General features: G+C 34.7%; 1 protein-coding gene across 1 annotated transcript in view; it reads left to right on the top strand.

Annotated features, from left to right (window-relative positions):
• LOC134704886 (uncharacterized) overlaps positions 1-23,256 on the top strand; it is a 158,710-nt gene that overhangs the window by 85,476 nt on the left and 49,978 nt on the right. Inside the window, exons 68-79 of the mRNA XM_063563671.1 lie at positions 162-352; positions 1,899-2,562; positions 3,514-3,706; positions 4,040-4,119; positions 4,458-4,657; positions 10,378-11,653; positions 12,913-15,552; positions 15,872-16,212; positions 16,953-17,157; positions 17,517-17,700; positions 18,343-18,572; positions 18,865-22,874. Coding sequence (XP_063419741.1) covers positions 162-352; positions 1,899-2,562; positions 3,514-3,706; positions 4,040-4,119; positions 4,458-4,657; positions 10,378-11,653; positions 12,913-15,552; positions 15,872-16,212; positions 16,953-17,157; positions 17,517-17,700; positions 18,343-18,572; positions 18,865-22,874 — 10,214 coding nt within the window. The remainder of the gene's footprint in view (positions 1-161; positions 353-1,898; positions 2,563-3,513; positions 3,707-4,039; positions 4,120-4,457; positions 4,658-10,377; positions 11,654-12,912; positions 15,553-15,871; positions 16,213-16,952; positions 17,158-17,516; positions 17,701-18,342; positions 18,573-18,864; positions 22,875-23,256) is intronic.

Here is a 23,256-nt window from a genome sequence, read left to right as displayed (position 1 = left end):
TTATCATTTATTTCATTGTTTATCTTAAATTACGTGCTTAAAAATTATCTTTGACTTTTTCTTACAAATACTTTAATATTTAAAACAGATACTTCTAATTTCTTTGTAGTCTATTGACTTGGGATTTTGACAATTAGTACAATTAATATTTACAAATTTAGGCAGCAGTGGAGCTGGCAGTGGAGCAGGAGGTCGTTTAGCTGTGTATTACACATCTTCAGAATACACAGGGGATTTCACTGCTTATGGTGGACACTCTTCATCAGGTTATGGGGGAGCAGGCACAGTGTATGAGTCTTCCAGTACAAAAACCAAACTGATTATAGATAACAAAGAAGCTCACACTGTAAAGGTACAGATTTATGAGAAATTTATCATGTCAGAATAGGATGTGATTTGAGTACTGTGAAAGTACTTTTATTCGTGGGGTACCAATTTTTCGTGGATTTCATGGATGACTTTATCGACAAAGGAGTAGGTTCAGTAAGACCCCTATTTGGCCTCAAAATATAGCAGTTTTACAAAATTGTGAAAATGTAATCTTTTGGCTGTTTATTGGAAAGTATAATGCTTCTGCTTCATAAATATGGGTTGTTTTTGACAATACAATGCACATGTTTCGGGTACTAGCATCATGAAGTCATGCTAATTTACTGAAATCTTCACAATTTTAGCATTTCAGTTAAATTCTAGATGTTTTCTGTCTTAAACAAAAGTGGCCGCATTCGTGTTCATTCATAATATTGAAATGTAAGTTGTATTTGATGGTAATACATAACATATATAAAGGTTGAGGATGAACACGGATGCGGCCACTTTCATTTTTGACAAAAAACATCTGAAAAGTGACGATTTTTGGCATATTTGATAGTTTTTTCATATTTAAGCTTGAATCAGAGCATTTTTAATGATAAATCAGTTAAAATCTTCTACAAAAACTAATCGAATCAATTGAAATAGACACTTAAGTGTTTAAAAAGTGTCCAAAATCTTCGTTAGATGAACCTGAAATTTGAGGCCAAAATCGCCCTTACCGGACATACTCCTTTAAGTGTCCAACGAAATAAAACAACCCTTGTCCATTGAATCAAGACATCGAAAGCTCCATCGGTAGGTTTGACTACAGATATGCAAGAGAATATATTGAATAACGCCAAATCTGAGAATACTCTAATATTTTGATATGAGCGTCACTGATGAGTCTTAACACCTTTGATGGTCTTTAATCTGTTGATCACATTATCATGTGTGTATTGCTAAGATTTTCACAGGTTAATGTTTACTTTGTAATTTCCTAAATCCAGAATATTTTAAAGACTAAAGGCTTTAATTTTTCAATTTTTATTTTTAGAAAACGAAAATCCACGAATTAAAAAACCCATGAACATGTAAATATTACTCAAACCAAGAAAATTGATACGTTAGAATTAAAGTACTTTCACAGTAATATAAATGTTAGGGGATGGTAGTTATACATCAATGAGAAGGCATCTCAACAAAACAAATCATGACTAGAATTGAATTAAAGAGAAAACAATATATTGTTGTTTTCTTCCGTTATTATCAGCATTTTAGTAATGAGGGTAGCTATTTTTTTGGCAGAGAACATTATTTAAGGCAAATCTAAAACAGTCAAATTTTAGGTTTCTAACTTTGTTAGAGTGTCTGACAAATCAGTTGATGTTAAACTGATTTCTGAACATTTATTTAACAAGGGACCATAAAAAATATATGATATTAAGTTTTTTTACGATATTAAAATTTTATCATTGAAAGATAATGATAATTATAAAAGATCTTTTTTTTTCATTGTGTTCTTTAGTTGAAATTTACTCATTATTATTTTGACATAATAGTAGCTTGTTATGCCAAATTTATCTATATGCTTTATTTTATAGGAACTGGTTGATAATATGGATGCAGACACCATTTTTAGAAGTGATGGAAGTAGAACTTGGATAACGTTTGACAATAGTAATACACTTGAAGTCAATGAGTTATATCTTCGTAAAGGAGCTCACTTAGCCTTGGAACCTAGTTCTAGCTCTTCTAAAATACATTCTCTAACAGCTCAGAGCTTCTATGGTGATGATGATTTTGTGACTGCAACATCAAATATTGGTACCTTACATGTTGGTGTGCATCAGGTGATAACCATTAGACAAGTGTCCCTTTATTTCCCAGCACATGCCAAAGTTTATGCAGGTGGTACTTTAACACTGCCATCTACTGTTAAAATGTATGCAACAAACAACTTGGTCCATGGAAAGTTAGGAGGACTTCAGGAACTAACTATGATAAAGTCAACCCTTGATGTGCGAGAAACTGGAAAATCTCACACCACTCCATCAACATTCCAGCTGTCTAACTTGTACCTCCGACAAGGAAGTAAAATGTTAATGACGGATGATGTTCAGTATAACCTTGCAGTGAACAAACTATTAATAGGAGCGTCATGTGAGATAACCACAGGGAGGCTCACTGTGGAGGCTACTGAGTTTGAATCAGAAGAAGGAGGAGTTATAAACTTGAATGCGATGGGAGATATAAATAGTGGAGATGGTAAGAATATAGTAATCACTGATCAAAATTAAAATGGGCTTTTGAGTGCATATTATTTTTTATTTTTTTCAATGATTATTTGTTAAATCAGCACTGTGACTACAATTGATTATTATACCCCAGGCGTAGTGGAGGGTGCATTAAGTTTTAACCTTGTCTGTCCGTACATACGTACCAAAATTGGTTTCTGTTCTCTAAATTTAGTTTGCCTCAACCATAGGTTACAAAATTAATACACAATGCCACAAAACACAGATCTTTTTGGTGGAGTCACGTTTACCGGTTTAGAATTATGTCCCTGTCCAAATGGATAAATTGCTGAAATATTAGTTTATGTTCTCAAACTTTATTTTGCCTCAACCCAATGTTATGGAACCTATGCATATTGCCATTTACCACAAAACACAGATCATGTTTTGACTTTGGTGATGTCACGTTTACCATTATAAAGTTATGCCTCTTTACAATTGGAAAAATTGCTTAATTGTTATGAAACTTATAAATGATACTCAGATCAAGTACAAATTTGGGTAGCATCACTTTAACAGTTCTTAAGTTATGTCTTTTTATAACATTTTATACAATTGGGGGCATCAGGTGAGTCCCTAAGACACATTCCTCGTATATTTTTTTTAATTTGCCACCTTAGAATATGGAGGTTCACACATTCAAACAACATGAACATGGAGTTATTAAAGTATAATGAGTTGAAGTTAAACGTCACTGTTCCTCAGTAAGGTTAAGGTTCTGATTGATGCACTTAAGATTCTTGGTTTAAATGAAGATACATTTATATACATTTTGTACTGTAATGTGAAATTGAGAAGGAAAAATCAGTGTATGGCATATCATTGAAATTCTTTATGAGCAAAGACTGATGTTGCCATTTTATGTATATTCTAACCTTTATGTTTCTTATACCTGACGTTTTAACATTATAATATTCTTCAGGTTATGCATCTCACAATGCTGGTGCTGCCCATGGAGGTGAAGGAGGAGGTATTGGTAATGGTACAGGAGGATCTGCATATGATTCCTATCTTAAACCCTCATCCCCTGGCTCAGGTGGTGTCAGCACACATGGAGGGGGGGTGTTACATATACAGGTCACAACATTTACACATAAAGGAGATATTACTGCAGAGTAAGTTCATGTTACATGTGCCTAATTCCTTTTACTTAAATTTTTATGTAATTTTTTATAGCACTTGCTTATTTATCTTTTTCTCTGAATACAGCTAGCTTAAGGTTATCAAATGCTGAGGGATGTATTTTATATACAAATTGATTTAAAATGTATAATTATGAAGTTCTGTGGAAGAAATTCTACGTTTTATTAATGACGCTTTAAAAATGAATGAGAAAGTTTTATCAAGAAGCAAATATGAAGAGTGAAAATACTTTCCAGATTAGAAAACAGGTAGTTTTAATAGGTTTTATGTAAATGTTATTTATGAGTTAGTGTTTATATTTTTAGTGGTGAGAGTGCCAATGTAACAAGTGGTGGTGCCTCTGGAGGAAGTGTTTGGGTGTCAACATCAGTTGCTCAAGTCACTGGTATGGTATACAGTTATCTCAGACAGTTTTATGTAATGATTAAATAAATAATTCTACCTTGATAGGCGGAATTACACAATTATATCATGCTTACAAGGGGTATTTGTCAAGAATTTGTAAATGGTTAATATTTTGTTACAGTGTATTTTAACTATCTTCAGTGTAAATCAGTAGACATTATTTTTTTTTTATTTACATTGGATTTAAGAAAATTTGTTTAATTTTTGGTTAATATTTTCCCTTTTTTTTATATTTTTTTTAATATAAGAGGAGATGGGTCAAATTTGTATTTAACTGTACTTAATTTTACTTTTTAATTATTGATGCTATAATTTCAGGTACAATAAGTGTGAATGGGGGAAATGGTATGTCAGGAGGAGGGGGAGGCGGAGGTCTGATAGCGATTGAATACATCAGTGGTAATATAAATGGTAATTTGAGAGCTTACGGCGGCAAAGGTGAAGGAAGTTTCAAATCAGGAGCAGCTGGAGTTGTCTACCTTGCCAAGGATATCAATTCTCTAGAACCTGACAGAAAGGTAAAGTTTTTTAGGATGTAAACAAATGAAAATTGCTGAAATTTATGGGGAACCACTAGTTGTAGGTCGTTGATATTTGGTATGCAGTTGTATTAATAATAATAATAATAATAATAATAATAATAATAATTCTTTATTTAAAGAGGGTTACACAGTTAGCTATAAAGCTAATCTTCCCTGAGGCCCTCATGAAATACAATGAAATAATACAAACAATTACAAAATATCAAACAGACACACATACATGAATAATGAAATAAAAAATTGTCATGAAGTATACAATTTTCACTTTTCACAACAGGTAAACATTACAAATTCACATATGACATATATTTATAGTAATAACATCAACAATAACAAGTTAGAGTTAGTGTGTGAAAATAATTATGCATATAAAAAACACAGCTTCTTAATGTTCCAACCAGTAATTTTTTAAATCTTTTTTGAATGAGCTTGTACTTGATGTTGATTTTTTCAGGGATATTGGTAAATTATTCCATAAAATAGATCCTGAATATATAAAAGATTTTTTATAAAGCTCTGTTTTGGCTTTTGGAATTTGTAAATTTTTGCAAGAGGCATTTCTCAAACAATATTGCTTTATTTCTGGCATTTCTTTAAATTTTTCGGTGAGATATACAGGGGCTTCATTTTTAAGGCATTTCTGCATCAAAACTGATTTGTGGTATGAGATTCTGTTCTCTACTGTCATCCATTCAAGCTGTTTAAACAGTGGAGCTGATGATGAAAGTGGATCAGCATCTAAAATAATTCTTGCAGCCCTTTTCTGCAATTTTATTATTCTGACTAGCTCATTTTTAGCACAACCACTCCAAATAATACAACAATAATCTATCAGTGGGAGAATATACCCATTATAAAATAATTTTCTTAGATCAATATTTAGAAATTTCTTGATTTTAGAGAGTAAAAAAAGTCTAGATGAAATTGATGAACATAAGTAATTAATATGGCCTGTCCAGGACAGATTAGAGTCAATTCTAACACCTAAAAGTTTTTCAATTGACGATTTTTTAAGAATATTATTTTCAATAGTTAGTACTGGTTCTGCTTGATTTAAACGCAGCCTTTGTCTTGTACCTATAACCATACATTTCGTCTTTTCCAAATTTATGAACATGCTATTTTCATGACACCATTTTTCAACACATTGGAGATCATCCTGTACTTTTAATTGCATATCAGCAATAGTCTTTCCTGATGTATGCATAGTTGTGTCATCAGCATACAGGTCTGTATGGCAGTTTTTGATGTGTAATGGAAGGTCATTTATAAACAAAACAAACAAAATTGGACCAAGTATTGAGCCCTGTGGAACACCAAAATTTATAAACTTTTTTTCAGAAAACTGATTATTTATATGTACTTGCTGTGTTCTTTCACTCAAATATGATTTAAAAAAATCAACAGTATCTTCATGGAAGCCATAAATTAGAAGTTTTTTACATAGAATTTCATGATCAACAACATCAAAAGCTTTCTTAAAATCCAAGAGGACTGCCAAATTGATATTTCCATTATTCATTTCATGTAGCCATTTATCAATAATATTAATGAGGGCAGTTTGACATGAATGGTTGGGTCTAAAACCAGACTGAGAAGGGTGTAAAATATCAAACTTTGTCAAATATTTATACAGATGTTTAGATACATGTCTCTCTATTAATTTTGATAATGTTGGCAAAACAGATATTGGTCTATAATTGCTAGCTACATTTTTTTCACCTGATTTGAAAATTGGAGCTACTTTGGCATTTTTTAAAACAGATGGATAAATACCAGTATCAATCATTCGATTAAAAATGTATGTTAAGGAAGATGCTATGAAAGGAGCACTCAGTTTTAAAATCTTTGGACCTATATTGTCAGAACCACAAGATGTCTTAACATCTAGTTTAGTTATTTCAGCAAATAGTTCTGAAACTTTTACTGGTGGAATAATGAATTTATTATGCCTTTTTTTCAAGAATTTCATTTGTACATAGTTTGTCAGAGTATTAAAATTTGAGTTGCTTGGTGTCCTACTATGCCTTAATTTTTCAACACATGAGGTGAAATAATTATTGAACGTATTAGCAATTTCTTTATGATCGGTTGTTTTATGGTCTCCACTTGTAATTAGTTCATATGGTTTTGATGGATTAGATGGATTTAAGCTATGAAGACATTTCCATAGTGTTTTAGAATCTTTTGAGTCTTTTATCATATCATTATAATATTTCTGTTTAGATATATCAATGATATATTTTGTTCTGTTTCTCCAGAATCTATATTCAGCCCACATTCCCAGTGAGTGATATTTATCTCTCATTTTTCTTGCATATGAGATTTCTTTATTGTACCATTCAGGCTGTCTGTCTTTTTTTACCCTCTTTATCACAATAGGGGCATGTTTATTTAAAATGTTATTAAAAATATTGTACCACATTTCAATACAAACAGATGGGTCATTCTCAAATTCAATATGTTGAAAAGGTGCACTTTTTAAATCTTTTAAATAATGTTGTTCATTAAAATTCTTAAAATTTCTATAAGTGATTGTTGAATGAGAATGTTTTTTATCATACAATTTCTCTTGTCTTGTCATACATATTGGGTAGTGATCACTAATAGAATATTTAGAAACATGAGCCTCTTTAACCATGCTTAAACTGGTGACATATATATGGTCAATCAAAGTTTTTGATTCATTTGTTACTCTAGTTGGTTCCTTAATTACCTGTTGAAAGTTATAAGTTTCTAGAGCAGTTAACCATCTTTGTGGTATTTTAATGGGTTGTAAACAGTTAATGTTAAAATCTCCCATAAGTATTATATCTGAATTATATTTCATTGCAATCTTGATCTCATTCTCAAACTTATCTATCCAACCAATTAGTGACTTGGGTGGCCTATAAACAAAGCACAATAAAAAAGATTTCTTATAGCTGGGTTTAAGTTCAAACCACATGGTTTCAATATCACTTATTTCAAAATCATTTTTTCTAGAAAAGGAGGTGCTCTCTGTTAAATAGACAGCCCAGCCACCCCCACCATCGGTCAATCTATCTTTCCTTTGTAAAATATATCCAGGTATATCTATTTCTCTATCAGAAGTATTTTTACCCAAAAAAGTTTCACAATAACCTATTATATCTGGGGGATTTTGAGTAGACATTAGATTGTATCTAATCTCATCAAACTTGCATTCCAATCTATTCACATTGTGGGAACATATTTTTAGACCTTTGCATTTGTTAAATCCATATGTTACAAGATCATCATTTTCTGTATCCTTATCAATAAAATAAGTATTGTCAATAACACATAAACATGATACACATATTATATAATAAGTAAATAAAAATATAAAAAAATCCTCAATACTAAAAGTGTCCTCAGTGACTTGTATTACACAAGTATTTGTTTTGTACATTATGTCTTGAGAAACTTGAGATGGCAAAGATAGGGATAGGTCTGGCACCTGCTGAGAGGTTGTATCAACTTGATTTAATGCTGATGTCATTTTATCAGAGTTATTAATTACATCCTTATGCTTAGATAATTGGTTAAAAGATTTTGAACAGCTGGATTCAAATTTCTGATTAACTAAATCCTTAATACTATAGAGACATGTGCAGGAAATATTATTACATTCTTGACATATGTGGTTTAAAATTTCAAAAGAATTTTTCAAAATTTGATTTTGTAGGGCTTTGTCCTCTTTGCCATCACCCTAATTATAAAATTCACAGAATTTTTCTTTGTGACCAAAATTGTTACAAGAGTGACATAGAACCTTTCTACCATGTCTACATGATTTTGAATTATGATTTGGTTCACCACAGTGAACACAATACCTATCTGATTGATCTGTATGCTTTAGTATACTAACATGCCAGTTTACTGATCTTAGGAACGCTGATGTCCCTTTTTTTGACAAATGAATCCCATCATGATGAAAAAAAGAATAAGAAAGATTGTAATTCTTATCATAAAACATATTGGTATGATCAATAAATTGTATGTTGAACTGTTCACATAGGTCTTTCAGCATTTCATTTGGGTTATGAATATTATGTCCTTTTCTGGGTAGAATTCCAGAAACTACAAATTTACAATGTGGGTGACATTTGATATTCAGTAGATATAAAAGAGATTCGTAATTATCTCTTATGCTTTGGAGACTGTCACCATTATCTAAGTCATTTCCACCAATATGGATAATAATTGTTCTGTATGTTGACATATCCTTCTTTTTTATTACATCTATCAGTCTATCTATGTTGGCTCCTCTGTTGGTACATACCTCAGTGTTTTGTAGTCCACGGGGCTGAATACCCTTTAAAATGGAACTCCCAATTATTAGTGTGGTTTTGTCGTTTTCACCAGTGATACGATTGGGAATGGGAACAGTATTGTCATTTGAGTAATCTGTTGGTCCAAATTCTGTTTTACTTAATTCAGGTTTTTGAGGTTTTGATTTTGGTTGGTAGTCTACTACATTATGTGGAGGAGGGACAAAACGTGTATCTTCAGATCCAATTGGTTTGTAGATCTGTGTGGAAACAGTTTTATATTCAATGTGCATCGAAGTATGCCGGGTCTTTAGTGTCTTTTCCTGTTCTTCTGTCTGAGTACTAACAGTTTGTGTTGACGAATTAACAGTTTTTGAAAGAGGGAGACTTTGACCCTGCTTGTTTGAATGGATTGTATTGATAATTGATTCAACCATTTGTTTTAAATCGATTACTTCTTGTTGCAAATCTAGATTGTAATGATCTAGATTTTGTAGATTATGAAAAGTACTATTCACAGACGATGATCTAATTGGGGTTGATGTTAACAAGGTGTTTGACATATCTGTTACTAATAACTTTGGGTCTGTTTCTGAAGTGTCAAAGCTTATCATGGATTCTAATAATAGGTTTCCAGTAGACATCTGGTCACTGTTATTTTCTATTAAAGAAGTTTGGAAATATGTTACCTCATTGTGTAATTGTTTTCCTAAAACACTAAATTCTTCCTTAAACCAATTCCCACATCCTTTTCCTTGAATATGAAGTGTTGCAGACGAACTGTATAGTGTAATCACAACTTTATTCCCTTCATAAATGAAATTATATACAAATCCGTTCCTGTCTTTCTGAATGAATAAATTTCTGTCATAATTTTGAAAAATAATGTTTTCAAAAATAAAGTATATTTTCTCACTACTAAAGTTTACAACAATTGACAATGTTCTATCAGTACAGTCCTCTATTGTGTATAAATCACAGGTGTTTATGTAGCAATTATATTCATCACTTTCAAATCCAGAAAATTCACCAGAAAAAGATGTAAATAAGTTGTTCACAAATGTAGAATTGAAATCCATTTTGACTTAATAACTAATAATTCCAATAAACAATGTTTATATGATTTTGATTCACATATACAATAAGAAATTTAGCTCCATTTTGTTAACGAGATGGAGCTCATGAAAACACATCTGTTCACCTCAGAGTCTTATCTTCTTTCTTAATAACTTTGGTATTAGCATTGGTACATCTCATTTCCATGGAAATTGTTTATCTGTACCTTCAGTCATGGTTCATTGACTTTGAATATTTGCAAAATTAAAGTTAAAGTGTTGCTATTTTAATTTCAACATTTGCATTATCAAAATTATCAAAAAAGCAAGACATATCTTTGTGATAACAGTTATTTTTCCCTTACAGATAATAATTAACAACCGGGATACAGTAACAGATGCAATCAGCAGAATACCTGTACCTATTACTGAGTTCTCCGTCACGATAGATAAAATACAGATTGAAACCCACTCTACAGTAGCTTTTACAGAGAGAGGTAGTGTAGGTTTTGCCCTTAGTGCTACCGTGGGAGACATAATAGGAGAAACATTTACAACTTTTACTGTTGACAAATATAATGAAGTATACCTATCAACTAAGTATCCCTCAGCTGTCAGTGAATTGACATTAAAGACGTCCATACATGTCTCTGAATATGGCAAACTTGAACTACCAGAGAATGTTGTTATTGATAAAGATCACCTACTAGAGATTTGTGGAACATTGATGCCAAAGACCAGCAATCTTTACATCAGAGACAGTGGTACCGTGAAAGCTGGGAATCCTGCTCGAACAGGAAGCTCTTATGTTGATGATACAACTACAAGTGTATTAACATTTTCATCAATAATTATAGATCATAATGGAAAATTTGAACATTCAGAAAAATGTCTTAAATCAAATCAGGCAACAACCTTAATAACTCACAGTTACAGCACGTCTGGTGGATACTCTGTTACTGATAGTGGTTTTGAACTTCAGGCAACTGAAACCAATGAAATAAGTCCATTGTTAAATGCCACATGTGACAGTACAACTGATTTGTTGATTTACCGAGATACTCATTGTGAGTTGGCAGCAAAGGCATACTCTTATAACAGCATTGTGATTGAAGCAGGAGGGAAACTTATCCTGACTGGTGATCCAGCTGGTAAAAACTTTACAAAGATAACTGTCACCAATCTGGAAATCAAATATGGGGGAATTATAGAAGGAACAGGTAAAGGCTTCAGAACTAATGGGCTAGGAGCACCAGGCAGCAGTAGTGCAGGAGCTAGTCATGGAGGAAGTGGAAAAAATAATCCAAACAAAATTTATGGGAACATCATATCTCCTAAGGCATATGGAAGTAATGGGTTTGGTGCATCTTTAAGTTCTGGTTCAGGTGGAGGTCAGATTGAGTTGAACGTCACTAATAAGTTCACATTGAATGGCGAGATTAATATGAATGGTCAGAATTCCGCAACATCTGGTGGCAGTGGTGGAAGTATACTGGTAACAGCTAAGGACATGTCTGGAACAGGAACACTGTCTACTGTTGGTGGATCTGGAGGAGGAGGGGGAGGACGTATTTCTATTAAAATCTCTAGAACATATAATTATGAAGGAGATATCACAGCAGCAGGAAATGAGGCATCACCAGGTAAATATGATAGTGACAGTTGTAACAGTTTTTGGGAAATTTTTGCTGAGCCTGCAACCTTTGTTGCAGAAAGTTCGACATAGGGATAGTGATCCAACGGCAGTGGCGGCTATGGGTAATGCAGCAGCATTAGCTAACTTCTTAAAAGCTTTAAAGGCGGAAGACCTGGATGCTGCATACTTTGTATATAGATGCCTCATGTTACTAACTTTCCATCAGTCACATGTCCAATGTCCTCGACCTCATTTTTATGGTTCAGTGTCCACTTGAAAAAAAGTTCAGATTTTTTGTAATGTTGAATTCTCTCTTATTATAAGTAAAAGGATAACTATATTTCTTATGTGCATATCTTGCAAGGCCCTCATGCCCATCAGACAGTTTTCACTTGACCTCGACCTAATTTCGTGGATCAGTGGTTATAGTTAAGTTTTTGTGTTTTGGTCTTGTTTTCTCATACTTTATGCAATAGGTCTTCTGTATCTGTTAAATGAATGATTGTAAGGTGTATATATGTCTAGCGGGCAGATGTCATCTGACCTTGACCTCATGTTCATGGTTCAGTGGTCAAAGTTAAGTTTTTGAGATTTGGTCTTTTTATCAAATACTATACTATTTTTCTTAAACTATTAGTAATAGGTCAACTATATTTGCTGTATGGAAGCATTGTTAGCTGTACATGTCTGCCTGACATGGTTCATTTGACCTTGATCTCATTTTCATGGTTCATTGGTCTTTGTTTAGTTATCTTGGTTAATGTTAAGTTTATGTGACAGTTGTAATAAAGCTTTATACTTAGGACTATCAACATTATATCAATGATTAGTAAAGAAAGTGAGACATTTCAGCATGTGCACTCTTGTTTGAAAGTTTGTAACAGACTTAGTATGTTTGTGTAAACAGATGATTAGATACAAATATGTAGGAAAAAGTAAACGTTGTGAAAGTTAGTTTAGGTCTCACATTGAAACATGGAAAAATACAATATGAAAACTTCCAGGTGTGACATACTAACTTGTTTTAAAAGCCAGGGTTGTTTAGAGTAATAACTTGATTTTTAGTCCCAACTGGTCAAAATAGAATACTGTGTCAAGAATTTAATCTCATTAGTTTATGTGGATGGTTTTGAAGTTGTCCTTTCCTGTTGATAACATAAATATAATCCCCTAAGCCTTGATATTACACAACAGGAACAACACTGGGTGAATAAATGATTAAAATCATAGTAAAGTTACCTGAATCACACTATATTTTTCTTTCAGGAACTGTATATGTTTCCAAGGTTGTATCTGGATCTCAATACACCATGTTGATTATAGACCAACCAGGCACCACAGAAGTTGACAGTGGTCTATCTCTACCAAGCTCTCTAAGTGAAGTCCAACTAACCAATGATGCCTCATTATCACTCAAAACAACTTTGACAATCAATAAACTCACTTCTGATGGATCTGTCTCAGTTACTGTAGCCCAAAATGCTGAGCTAATTATATCAGTGTTTGGTGAACTTGATCATGGCTGTCAGTGTAACTTCGACATTGAAGCAGGTTCAACACTCAGAATAAATACTGATTTTGATCTGACAGGAACCAATCCTTCATTGAATTTACATGGAACACTTATAGCACAGAACTTCAGAGTATGGGACCATGGTACTGTTATAATAGAACCTACTGGTAACCTACAAGTCACAACATTTGAGTTACAGGAATATACCACGATGGAACTGAAATCTGGAGCAACATACAGTAATGTTCAGTCTATAATGCTAGGCTATAACTCCACTCTGATTTTACATGATAACCCAGTGAGTTGGTCTTTATCAACTTTCCATATGAAAGTCAAATCATCTTTAACTATGAAATCTGATGAGAAATCTTTTACCTTGGTGGCCACTGATGTTACCATTGAGGATGATGCTGTGCTATCTGTGTCTGCTAGTGGTTCCCTCACAGGATCAGGGGCAGGCAATGCTGAGAATGGGGCCAGTTATGGTGGCGAGGGAGGTGGCAGCATTGACAAAACATATGGATCAACTACCTCTCCAACAAATGCAGGAAGTGGCTGCACTACTGTCAGAGGAGGAGGAATTATTTCTATAACTGCCACAACAATATCCATTGATGGCATGATATCAGCTGATGGTGGTAATAGTGAATCAACAGGAGGTGGAAGTGGTGGCAGCATAAAGATAACTGGAGACAGTCTGGAAGGTCATGGTACCATCTCTGTCAATGGAGGTACCAGTACAAATAAAGGTGGTGGTGGTGGAGGTCGTATGGCTTTAGATGTCAAGGTCATCACCTCATTCTTAGGTGCGACAACAGCCTTTGGTGGATCTGGAGGAACTAAACATGGAGCAGCAGGATCTGTATACAAACAATATCAACTGTCAGGTGGAGCTCCAAAAACAGAACTGATGGTGGACAATAACAAATTAGTCACAGACTCAAGGACAGTTATAAATAGTATCACTACAGTGTCAGAGCTTCAGTTGGCTAGAAATGCTAAAGTTGTCTTTGATTCAAGTGGTTCATCAAATATTGAGATAGAGCTTATTGAAGGAGATTATACTGGCTTATTAACTGTGCAGAAAGCACAATATTTTGTAGTAGCCACTAGCTATGGTACCCAGTATCCTTTCTCACTACCATGTAAAATGTTGATAGAGAATGGTGGCTTTGCAACACTGCCTGCCAAACTCCTTTTGCAAGATGAAACTGATGATGAAGAGCTAAACTTAGACATTCAAGGAAATGTGATTGCACTTCGGCACTTGATAGTAGGTTTAAATGCTAAGGCATACATCAGCTACAATGCTCACAGTGGCCTGACCACAACACAGTTATCTGATCTTGGAACCTTTTCTATAACAAATCTTGATGTCACCACAGATGGAAAGCTAGAACTTGCACTAGATTCATCAAATAGATATAAATTAGAAATCCTGAGTGAACTTAACATAAAATATGGTGGTGAAATGAGTGCCAGAAATCTTTATATAGATGTACCCACCCTACAGGTAGCTTATAATGGTTTACTGAGTGTAGATGGAGGTAACCATGAACCAGGATCTGGTGTTGGTCAGGATGGTTCCGGAGCAAGTCATGGAGGCTCGGGAGGAAGTTCAAGTTCTGGAGGAAAACCACTGGTCACTTATGTTGGACATGTCTTTACTGCAGATGAATTTGGATCAGCTGGTGGAAATAAAACAACAGGTGGCATTGGTGGTCTTGGTGGTGGCATTGTCAAATTGAAGGTGACTGACACACTGACCTTGAGTGGAATGATCAGTTCCCATGGAAACAAAGGTGATAATAGTGGAGGAGGAGGAAGTGGTGGTTCTGTTTCCATAGAAACAGTAGACATGTTAGGATCTGGTTCAGTTTCAGTGATTGGTGGAAATTCTACCTCAGGAGGCGGTGGTGGTGGTGGTAGAGTCTACATGTACTGTACTGGAGACTATAACTACACTGGGACATACAAACTGAAGGGAGGTAACTCGGATACTGCTCAGGCTGGTGGGGCTGGAACAGCATACCTTAAGTACACATCTGGTAATATTTTGTATCGTAAATTACTATCTGATAATGCTGAAATTACTGGAAATAGTATAGCTGCTACACATATTGATACACCTGGAGTACCATCAATTGAAGTTGATGAAATGGAAGTTGGAGACAAGACTACAATTAAAGTAACAACATCAGGTCTTCACTTTACAGCATCGGTGTTGGTGTGTGGATCTGAATCCCTCCTGGTTATACAAGACAATGTAATATTTAGTGCTGATATAGAGAGCTCCTACAGTAAATTGACTTGCAGTTTACATATAGAAGAACTAGGTGAAGCTAGACTGCCCAAAACAGTGGAATTACTTGGAGCAGATAATCAGTTTAAAGGTGAGATATGATTTATATGTATAATATTATATAACATACATTAGACACACTGAAAAGATTTTTTTTTTTTTTATCTTTGATCTTTTTTTCTTCACAAAGTAGTAAGTACCATATTTTATAATGGTGATGCAAAATATTTCATCAGACAAAAGACAAATCCTGAATAAAATCGTAGTTGTCTCCCATAGATCTATTTGAAATGCATAAATTTTCAATGTTATTTTCTTCTCACTTTAACAACTGAATCTAAGAACTATAAAATTTATAGGATCATATTTATGCTTTTAAATAAGAATATGATACATAATAAATATTTTAGGAACACTCACCAATATCCAGACCCTAATAGTATCTTCTGGTCAAGTAGCCACATTTTCTAAAATGACCAGAACAGCTACATACAAAGATGGTGTATTGACAGCACAGGAAGTCGGAGCCTACAGATTTGCTAAGTTCACCATCAAAGACTATGCTACAGTTACATTTGAAACGACAGGGAAAGTACTACAGCTGACCATATTGGAGTTACATTATGGTTCTACTCTGAAGGGAGAGAGAATATTACTCCAGAGTAATGAAATCTTATTACAGCCTGGTTCTACTATAGATCTATCTGGTGGAGGATATGCTGCTGAACAAGGCCCTGGTAAAGGCTTACAGGTAAGGTTAAGTAATAGTAGTTGTTGAAGGTCAAGATAGTGTGTACTCCTTAGTAGTATACTATCAGTCATGTCAGTAGTACATATAAAATCACATTCTAAATTTTAGTAGAATTAAGGATCTTGCTGATCGAATGCATATATGTTGATAATTTTCTCAATAAATCCACTTTCATTTGTATTCCTGCTTAATATTCTAGAGTTTTGTTTAAATCAGCATGCAGAGAGTGCACTGTGTTTATAATAAATTTTTGGATCAACAATCAAAAAAAGTGATGATGGATCCTGTCATAAGTTATATCAACTTGATGTTTTGGGTTAAGATCTAAACCTCATTCCTTAAATACAGATAAACAATTTGTTATTTCAAAATTCAACTAGCTTGTAACATGATAAGCAAAGAATAGGCACTTTTTTTCCAATTCATAAAAGGGGGGTAGGAGGGGTCCTGATCCCGGAATCCCAGGCTTAAAAACATGAAATCTAGAGGTCCTGAATTAAAAAAATAAATGAATCCTAACATCCTGAAATTCGTAAAAAGGAATCCCAGATCCAAAAAGGGTCAATCCTGAAATCCTGAGTTTAAAAACACTGATCCCGACGTCCCGAAAAAGGTCCTGCCCTCCCTCATGTAAGGTCAAAAGAAAGTTAAGATTCAAGGCCTAAAATTGACAATTTTAGTTATAGACAGCATTAGATATCAACTATTGAACACATAAATGTTTTATCAACTAATTTCAGATAAGTGGTGAAGATTTAGCAACTGGAGCAGGATATGCCAGTCCTGGTGGTTCTCCAACAGAATCCAATACAGGTGGTGACATCTTTAATTTGGTCAGAGTACCAGGTGAAGAAGGCAGTGGGGGAGGTAACTCTTCCTCTGGAGTGGGAGGAGCTGGAGGAGGGTATCTGAAGATTGAGACATTCTATGATCTCACGAACTATGGTATGATAATAGAATGAAATGAGGAGATTGTTAAAGGGGTATCAGGGGACACCATCATGGCAAACAAAAATAATACAATTATTCAAGATAACAAACAAATAAAAAAAAAAGGATAAGAAAATCACAAATAGTTTTAATACATATCAATCCTGTTCTTCCATTCTTCCATCACAACAAAATCCATCCAAGTTTAAGAAGTTTTGATGTTGATAAAACAATTCTATGTTCATATGAAAATTAAAAGGTAAAAACAGTACGGCTAATTATAAAACTATGCAAATTTGTAATAAACCAAAAAGTATGAATTATAATCAATTTGACAAAAGCTCTATCAGATATTTTGATAATTTCATTTCTAGGTGAAATCAAAGTAGATGGTGTAAGCGCAACAGGAAGTGGAGCTGGAGGTGGCAGTGGTGGGACTATTGTGGCTCACTGTAGGAACCTTCTCGGTGATGGCACTCTATCAGTGAATGGAGGTCAAGGATCAGGCAAGGGAGGAGGAGGTTCTGGGGGAAGAATGAAATTTATTTTGACTCAAAGGTAAACAAATAGTTTATATGTGCATAATTTATTGTTTGTTGTTGGCAATGATATATAATTACTGAAAAAAATTATGTTTTGTGGTATGTGCGTCTGTTCTTCTGTAGTATCATTTGTCTGGTTTCAGGTTAAAGTTTTTGTTTAAGGTAGTTTTTGATGAAGTTGAAGTCCAATCAACATGAAACTTAGTACAAATGTTCCCTATAATATGATCTTTCTTATTGAAATGCCAAATTAGATTTTGACCCTAATTTCATGGTCCAATGACCATAGTGTGAATGGGGCATCTGTGTACTTATTACACATTCTGTTATACCTTCTATTGTTTTATACATTTGGAATAAAAAAAAAATCATTAAAAATCTCAGGTGTATAGTTTTGAATGCTAGACGTGTGTATTTTTCAAAAAACTCAAATCAGAAAAGTTAAAAAGACACAAAAATATGATATTGTAGAGTATAGAAGACCCAAAATTCTAGAAATTTTTGCCAAATTCAGTTTGGGTAATCTATTCCCGGAATATAAAATCCTAAGTAAAAGATATTTAAAGTATGATATTTGGAAACTATTATTATATATCTAGATAGTAAATGTTTTTGTGCTATTATGATTTTTTTCCACTATGTTTTTTTTTTTTTACAGTTTTGACTTTGATGGAAAAATAACTGCTTATGGAGGAGGAAATGATGATAATCTGAACACTGTTAAGGCTGGAGCTGGTACCATCTACATACAAGATGGCACAGGGAACAGTTTATTGAATAGGTTATGGATTATTGGGGACACAGAATCATCAGTACAGAAACAGACACACACACTCATCTCAGGAACAACATCTAATGACTTCTACTACAATGTTCTATCCCTCAAAGGTAGAAAACTCTCACTGTCAATGTATGATCAATCACACAAACACTTTTGCATAACTTCAGATAAGTTTGATAGTATAATTTTGTACACTTTTAGTACGCATGTTCAGCATGATGTTTTTTTTTATAGTTCACTGCAATTGGAAATGAGGTATGACGTCCTCTGTTTTAGTTGATTAAAAAGAACAGCTTTTATAGCATGCATTTTAAGAGTACATTCCTAAAAATACATGTTAAATAAGATTAAACTATTGGCACACCTACCTTTATCATTTGAACTATTTTATCTTTTTAGGATATTCCTATGCTGACATAGAGGGAGCCACTACATTACTTAGAATTGATAACATCAATGGTGACAACACTGGAACACTAAATGTCCAAAATCAACAAATTTTGAAAGCTGAAGTATTTGAAGGTGAACAGAGGCATTTCATCACAAATATAAACATAGATCTTGCAGAGCAGGCCACGTTACATGTCCCTCTAAACATGACTGTAAGTGGCTGTACTGTTACCCTGAAAGGAAGAGTCACTTTTAACAACCTTATTGTGGAAAACGGAGGTACAGTTATTCTAGAGCCTACTTCAATGACTGCAACATACTCTGGTGGTGTTTATGACGTCAGTGCCTCAACACCAGGAGTGTACTCACTAGGTTACATTGGACTGAAATTTGGATCCACTTTCTCCCCGTCAGTTGGCTTACAATTGATAGCTGTTTCCATGGATATAAAGAGATATATTGTTCTATATTCTGACTTTGTTGACCTGAAAATAGCCACATTAACAATGGAACGTGGTGCTGAACTGAATGTTGTAGGTAAAGCATTAGATAGTGAGGCTCCATCAACAGCTCATGGTACTAATAACAATGGAGGATCATTTGCCAGTGAGGGTGGAGTTGGTAATGGTTTCAATTTATCTACTACTTCTACACCCTATGGATCCCTCTATGTTCCCTTACTGAAAGGATCAAAAGGTGGCAATGGAGGGCAGGGAGGTGGATATATCTCTATACAGACAGATATATTTACCTTGGATGGTATCTTGAGAGCTAATGGTGATTCCTCTACCAGTGGTGGTGGTGGCAGTGGTGGCAGTATATATGTCAAATGTGCCACCATGTTGAAAGGATTTGGTCTAATGGAGAGTAATGGAGGAGATACAAGTAGTTTGACAGCAGGAGGAGGAAGTGGTGGTAGAATTGCTGCTTTTTCAGAGGAGGATCTATATACTGGTGTAGGAGCATACAGAGCTAAAGGTGGTGATTCGTCAGCAACAAATGGTAGAGGTGGTCCTGGTTCTATTTACACTAAAATTGGTAGTGGAAAGAATGAATTTGAAACTTTGACTGTAGATAATGAAAATGGTCAAACTGTTCACTATTTAACACTAAATGAAAACAATACAGATATCAATTTTGATCTGCTTAATGTTGAAAATTATGCCAAGCTTCAAGTGACAGAAGATGGAAAGAATAGATTGCTTAATGTCAAGAGTGTAAATGGGGATGGAACTGGTTTAATCAGAATGAGACAAAATCAAATTGGTACCTTGGAGAGGTTCTCCTTAGATGTACTCATCTCAAAATTAGAGATTAATCTTGAACTTCATAATGGTGGGGAATTCATTTTATCCGAGACCACAACAATCTTAGGAAAGGGCACGACTGCCTTGGATCTTGACGGAATAATGAGGGGAGCTGTCAACTTGATTGTTGGAACAACGAGACACATGAGAATGGGCTCCAATGCTTGGATCATACCACTTAAAGCCACAGAATTGTCAACCCAAGCAAGAGTATCATTTGGACTCTTACAACTTGACCCTGGAAGCTCATTGGACTTTGATGAGAATACAGGAGCAGAAATGTTAGTAGGAACACTAAATGCCAAATTCAAGTCAAGAATAACAGCAGATTATTTCAATGTCTCCTGTTCAAATATCAATATTGAGTTGGAAGCAAAACTATCTGCAGCCAGTGGAGATAGAATAGGCTCAGAAAATATTGACATTCTAAGTGGTAAAGCTAATGGAACGTATGGTGGTGCAGGCCATGGTGGAGTAGGTGGTGGATCAAAATCCATTGCTGGGGATTCCTATGGGTCCATTTACCGCCCTAAAGTTGCTGGAAGTCGACCACATTCAACTGGTGGAAGAGGAGGAGGTAAAATCTATTTAAAAGCCGGTTTATCGGTCATCAATGATGGTGAGATCTCAGTCAATGGCAGCAGTTCAGCCCTCGGTGGTGGAAGTGGAGGTAGTATTTGGATAGAAACCTATTACATTGAAGGGTATGGTGTTTTCTCCACTGTTGGAGGAAGTGGAAGTGGATTATATGGAGCAGGGTCAGCTGGAAGGATATCTATTGATTCTAAACTGGTGATAGAATATGAAGGAGAATATTATGCATTCGGAGGAGCAGGGTCAACTGATGAACTTGCTGCTGGGGGAGGTACTGTTTATTTAGAGGATATTAGAAAAGGTGTGGCTTACAGAAGATTAATGTTAGACAACCTGGATAGATCAATAGAAAAGTACTCCACTATAGATGAACAGACACAGACAGAGTTTTACTTTGATGAAGTTCATATTATGAGGAAGGCATCTTTACAAGTTAGAGACAAAGGAATAGATATATTTATGGACATAAGACAGTTATATGGTGACAGAACTGGTCTGTTACATCTTCACAATAATCAACGCTTTATTGTGGAGTATGAACAAGGCATAAGACAAGCCCTGACCTCTGGTGTCAACTTCATAGTGGACGATGGAGGAGAAATCATTATACCAGCTATATCTTATATCTATGGCAAAGGTGTTGACATGACAGGTTACACAGAATCTAGATCTGTACAAATATATGGCAGATTTACAGGTGTAGCAAACTTAGCTTTGGGATTCGAAACTCTTATTTATCTTGGTCAGAATGGTCATACAGCCATGTTAGGAGATGGAACATATTCTGACAAAGGAAAGACATATTTGTACAAGGATGATAATGGACAAACAACATTTGGTTCTGTTGACCTTAGAGCATTTTCCACAATACAGTATGCTCCAGACAAACCAATGCTCACTAATATTGGCAAAATAGACTGTAGATACAAGGCAACAATCTCAGCTGAAAGTATTTACCTAAATACCAGTACATTCAACATTGAAGCTGGTTCTAAAGTAACAACTTCAGCCACAGACAGAACTTTGGATACGCTAGATAATACTCAAGGGTCTGGTATCAGTGTAATCACCTCAGAGGTTGCCACAGGGGGAGGACATGCCAGCAAAGGAGGTGCTCTCTATGATCAAACAAGTCATACTTCAATCCGTGAAGGAGGTGGTTATTATGGCAGTATGTATACACCTGATTTGAGAGGGAGTAGAGGAGGTAACAGTGTCAGTTCTAATGGGGGTAAAGGAGGAGGTATTATTGACCTCAATATAGCCAAGCACCTGTTGGTAGATGGAGAGGTTTCAGCTGATGGTTCTGATGGTGCAACATTAGGAGGTGGGGGAAGTGGAGGTAGCATCTATATTAAATCACACAACCTAGAGGGACATGGTGTTATTGGCATTAATGGAGGAAATGGTGCATCAGGAGGGGCAGGAGGTAGGATTGGTCTTCACCTAGATACAGAGATCTATTACCATGGACATTACAACAACCTTGGTGGCAGTGGTACACATGGCTACTTATCTGATGGGGGTCCTGGATCTGTTTATATCAAGGATACACGAAATGGAAGGGATTACGAACAGCTCCACCTAGATAACAACAAACGCACATGGGACCATTACTTCATTCTGGACGAGCCTGGTAAAACAAAATATTACTTTGATGAGGTTCACTTATTCAATAATGTAACATTACAACTGAAAGAAGGTATTGTGAATAGGACACTAACAACTACTAAAGTGTATGGAGATAAGAGTGCCAGAATTCATCTAAAACAAAATCATATCGCTTACATAGAGGAATTTCAGAATCTAACTAAAGAACCAATCAACTTATGGATTGAAGATGGAGGTGTGGCATTCCTGTCACCACTGGTCTATATGTTGGGACAGGGAGAAATTGCCTTCAAATGGTTTGGTGAGATGGTAGGAGTGAGGCACTTGAGGATTGTACCTGGTAGGAAAATAAGCATAGGACCAATGGCAAGAACAAGCTTTATAGATAATGGAGAATATGCAAGAGGAGTAGCTGGGTGGTTTAAGTTTGCCAGTTTAGAAGAAGGTGCTGAAGCAATAATGGAACTACCACCTCCAATGGAGCTAAAACTTTCTGTGGGATTCTTGGTAGGTAAACTTATTTAGATCTACAGTCTGATCAAATATGTCTTTGAAATGTACAGTTTTGGGCAAATGTCAATTGAAGGACAAACAAAAAGTGAAAGTTTCAGAGAATTTTAAAATTTACTCAGTAATCATTTATGAAGTTGCATTTGTGTGGATTTTGTTTCAACCAGTCAAAGTTATTTTAGAATTTGCCTTCTTTAAGGGGAGATAACTGATAATTAAATATTTTAAACCATTTTTTTACTATCATTGAGACAAAACTGACCAACAAGTATTTGTAGAATTGATAACTTTATTTTTAGGAAAACAATCTATAATAATCATACTTTCCTCTTTATACAAGCTTTGAAAAATATTGTCCATAAATTATTTCAGTATTTGC

Source organism: Mytilus trossulus, chromosome 1 (assembly GCF_036588685.1).
Source record: "Mytilus trossulus isolate FHL-02 chromosome 1, PNRI_Mtr1.1.1.hap1, whole genome shotgun sequence".
NCBI classification, from domain to species: Eukaryota; Metazoa; Mollusca; class Bivalvia; order Mytilida; family Mytilidae; genus Mytilus; species Mytilus trossulus.
Note: the sequence above shows the minus strand (reverse complement) of the source record. Positions and strands in the feature narration are given on the sequence as shown.